Source organism: Phragmites australis, chromosome 12 (genome assembly GCF_958298935.1).
Source record: "Phragmites australis chromosome 12, lpPhrAust1.1, whole genome shotgun sequence".
Classification (NCBI taxonomy): domain Eukaryota; kingdom Viridiplantae; phylum Streptophyta; class Magnoliopsida; order Poales; family Poaceae; genus Phragmites; species Phragmites australis.
In genome coordinates, this window is record NC_084932.1 from 20950830 (window position 1) to 20955347 (window position 4518).

General features: G+C 42.5%; 1 protein-coding gene across 1 annotated transcript; it reads right to left on the bottom strand.

The window, feature by feature from the left end:
- Positions 1 to 2891: 2891 nt before the first annotated feature.
- LOC133886983 (uncharacterized) lies at positions 2892 to 3850 on the bottom strand. The gene is made up of 2 exons (XM_062326896.1): positions 3724 to 3850; positions 2892 to 3474 (listed from the first exon to the last, which is right to left on the bottom strand). Exons 1-2 carry the CDS (start codon positions 3791 to 3793, stop codon positions 3143 to 3145), a joined length of 402 nt encoding a protein of 133 aa, XP_062182880.1. The 5' UTR covers positions 3794 to 3850; the 3' UTR covers positions 2892 to 3142.
- Positions 3851 to 4518: the final 668 nt, after the last annotated feature.

Sequence of the window (4518 nt, forward strand, 5' to 3'; positions counted from 1 at the left end):
AGTGTCTAAAGATAACAACATAGTTAGATTCAAAATTTAGTGGTATTAATTAATGAATATTCAATTTCACGGAACTTACAATGTGAAGATTCGTAATAACGAAACGTCTATGCTATCAAGGTTGAAGAGGTCGTATAAGTCATTGAAACCCACAATAAAGTAGCCGTCGTCATTACTTAAGACGTGTCATCATTTGTATTGTATGACTATGGATGTGGTATTGCTGTCTCTAGAAGCCTGCATGTAGTAATAATGCAGGTCGGCACATGCTTGTCCCGCCCTTGCTAAGCCATCTACCATCATCATGGGCTTCCCATATTGAAATTTCGTGTTGGCACTAGTCCACACTACTCCAATATCCATGGACTTCTTCGCCGGAACAATGGCCTTCAACATCTTCAGCAGGTTCTTCTTAGTGCCTTTCTTCTTAGCTCCCTTTTTCCTTCTTCTTTGGGCTCTTTGGGGGCGATTGGTTATGTTGAGTAACTATTTGTCCGCACAGTGACTAGCCAACTCTTTAAACAGAGCTATGTAACAGGTGACGGGTGATAATATTACCAGTCATTTATTATTTGTTATAAGTGACGGGTCATGTTACGACTCGTCACTTATAACTGGTCCAGGGAGACCCATCACCTTTACCAAGTCATAAGTGACGGGTCGTAACATAACCCGTCACTTATGACCAAATCATAAGTGACGGGTTTAGTTATTACACGTCACTAATGTTATAGGTGACAAGTAATATTATGACCCGTCACCTATTATTTGTTATCTGTAATGGGTAAATACATGGTCTTGACTTGAGATGACATAAGTGACGGGTCGTGTAATGACTCGTCACTTATGTGTGTCTCATTTGTTCGTTTTTCACGTAGTGTGGTAGAGCGGTTTTGTAGCATAAGGCGCTGATCCCTATGCTCAACTTTGATCCTAATTTGAAAACACAATCAACTTGAAACCGTAGTGACAATATTAAATCTAAAAACACAATAATCTTAAAGCAAATATATCCATTACTCGTTTAGATCATATTATTAGCACAATCTTGAGCATGAAAATATGGGGCAATAGACTCAGGAAATGGGGAGACGGGCTTAGGAGATGGGGAGATGGGGAGACATGCTCGGGAGATGGGCTCAAGGATGGTGTGACGATGAGATAGGGTGGTGTGACCGCGGTTAGTGATGGCTCAGGAGATGGGGAGAAAGGGAAGATGGGGAGATGGGGTGGTGCGGCCCTGGTTAGCACGGCCGTGAGGTTGACGATGACTTGGGTGATAAAGAGACAGACTCGGGAGATGGGGAGAGGGGCTCGAGAGATGGGGTGATGGGGCGTTGCGGCCACGAGATCGGTGATGACTTGGAAGATGTGGATACCAGGCGACGATGAGACAGGGCAGCGCGGCTGCAGTCGGCATGACTGTGAGGTTGGCGACGGCTCGGGAGATGTGGAGACAGGGAAGACGAGCTTGAGGGGTAGAGATGGTCGATTGGCGGCGGTGACTATCGCACCATTTCGATTGCGACTACCTGCCGGGTTCGATTGTTAGAGAGTGAAGGGAAATGGGGAGCGGAGTGAGGGAGATGGGCTCGGGATTTATAGAAGGATTATCACTGTCGGTTCATAATAGTTTAATTATTGATATATTAGTGAGATTATGAACCGACAGTGATAATCGTTATCACTATCAATTTGTATTCTAAACTGATAGTGAAATATCAGTGTCAGTTCATAGCTAGAATCGGCAATGATTGTGGCTATCACTATCGGTTCTTAATGGCTCAATATTAAATCTATCGATTCAGCTTATGAAACAGTAATCATACCTTATCACTGCCGGTTATTACCGTACCAATAGTCAAAGGGGGGCAGGGATGACACCTTTTACAGTCGTATACATATGAAATACTTGAATCCAGTTGCTAACACGAACGTCACTGAACTACTCAACATGGTAAACAATACTAAATAGAGATTGATCACAGCGCTAGTACTGATCGGCAGATTGAAATGCAGAAGGTGATGGTGATGTAGGAGATGATGACATCCAGGAAGTAGAACATGAGTGCTTGATGGCGATGAGGAAGCAAATCATAAGCACATGATGGTGACGGGGAAGCAGACTATGAGTAGTCGCTTAGAGCACTTCCCAAAAATTTTATTCGGAGACCTGCTCTCCTGATCGCTAGTGCACGCTAGCGCAGTGGGGCGGAATAGACGACCTGTGGTGGTGCAACAGAGAGAAATAGGCAAAACCATAATTATGTATATGTTTTGTGGTTGATTATCCCTAGCTCTAGAAATTATTGGAGTTTGAGCTATGGATAGATTGAGGGTCTTTTGTTTAGGTATCTTGTTTTATTTTGCACCAAAAAATAAATATTTAAACAACTTTATTTTATTCTATACACTCTAAATCCTACATAAATATCAGAGCTGAAGCTATACCAAACAAGATCTTAACCAACATGATTTTCATATATATCTGTTTGTCCACACAACAAAATAATAAAACTGCAAAAGGAGATTGTACTTGTGCAAGCTACTGGACCCAATTTTCGCAGATCATTCACGCATGTATCATGTGCCTGTGCCCCACCACGGCCGCAGCAAGGCCAGATGAGCACACATGTGTGTTCTGCTTGTGCTCTCATTCACACATGCTAACTGGATGGAGGAGACAACTCCTTTTTAGTTGGTTTCCTCCACATCCATTAGTAAGTTGGGACTAAAAGATACACCTCACCTTTATTTAGTTAGGCATTTGAGATTTATTTAGAATTTTTTTTTAAATATAATGATCTAGGCTCGTATATCTAACATTTTAGATAATAGAAAAATTTATAGCATCTGCATAATGAGATGCACAGCCTTCTATGAAATTCGTATGTTCCAAACTCGCCGTTGTTTTGCTTCATTATATCAGGCAGCACACCTTGTTTTATATAAATACAAAACTATACGTACATTTCTAGAGGAGGATCGCTCTTGCCTAGAGCTTTATTGCGCTATAATTTTGCAACTCTCTTGCTCTCACAAACGCACACTGGCACACTATACTTATCCATTAGAACACTGTATCAAAGATAACAACCTGCTGTATGCTGGCCACCCTGGACTCCACCGAGGCATCTTTGGTTTACTTGCACTGGCCGTCTACCTCCAAGCTCCTGGGAGTCATATCGAAGAAGTGGTCCCAGGCGTACTGGAAGCTGACGGTGGCCATGCTCGCTATCGGCTCGCCGCCGTTCACGAGGTAGAGTACTCCTCCGTCGTCGGCGCGGAACACTGCTGGATCGACCTCCACCGTGGTCGCGAAGCCCTTGCAGTCGAGGCGCACGTTCCTGACGGCGCACGGGCACAGGTTCTTCACCTCCACCTCGAACACCGTGTCGGCGGCGGCCACCGTAGTGCCGGTGTTGATGGTCTGAACCTGGATGCTGGACGTGTCGCATCGCTCACCATTTGTTCCTGATATTGGTATGTGTAAAAGATAAGTAATGAAAGTTGGAATGTATCGAGAGTATGAGCAATAAAATAATTGACGCTTGGAATCTCGACGAGGGAAATTGCTTTACGTTTTTCCAATTTGAACCAAAACTTATTAGTACGCATCAATATCTCCTCCATCCAAATACACCCTCGGTAAACATTTGTTCACATGTACGAATAGCACCTTTGCTTACACAATCAGCTCGTGGAACTGCAAGACTTAATTACCTTGAAGAAGGACGATGAAGAAGAGAGCGAGGATCAGAAGCTCTTGCACTTCCTTTTGCTGTGTGGCCATATCTCTGCTTTTGCAGACCAGACCCGTGGAATTTATTTGTGATCACCAGCTAACTTGCTTTGCGGTGAAGTTGCTGCACGGCTGTGTGCTCTATTTATAGGGACAGTGAGGGACATGGCTCCATCGATCAGTAGGAATCTGTAATCCAGCATTTGGCTGTCGCTTTCTTCGTGTCCCCATTGACCCGAACATAGACGACCCCTGTTACTTGAATATAAATTACTTCACCTTCTTTCCTTCACAGCTAAGTACATCCATGTATGCCATTGGAAGTAGCAAAAGTGACAAAGAGGAGATGATAAGAAAAATGGGCCACATTGCTTAATTCAATTCCTTCCTTGCAGATTACTTTTAACTAGAAGCATATTATAAGACTTGTAGACAAATAATCCTTGTCACTCATATACTCAACTACTCTTTGTCATACATATAAACTCAACTACTCCTTATATTATTCTAGAGACAATAGTGGTGGGTCCAACATTTAACTATGGGTGTATATAGCTAAAAAATTAATTCGATAATAACCAAGCTAGGTCGCATATTTGGATCACCGGGAGCTAATTGAACTTTGAGATGGTAGAGTGCGATAGTGAAAACTACTGAAATTTTAATAACTACTGACATCACCAACTATTACATATTGTAACAGCCCGAGTTTTAGCCTTTAGAATTTAGCAAAATTCACTCCTTTTAAAATATTCTAATTATTTAAACCATGTAAA

Bases quoted from the DNA above. Each gene is read 5' to 3' on its own strand.
- LOC133886983 (XM_062326896.1), bottom strand. From the start codon at position 3,793: ATGGCCACACAGCAAAAGGAAGTGCAAGAGCTTCTGATCCTCGCTCTC. The intron at 3,475-3,723 runs GTAATTAAGTCT...TACCAATATCAG, and splicing joins CTTCATCGTCCTTCTTCAAG to GAACAAATGGTGAGCGATGC.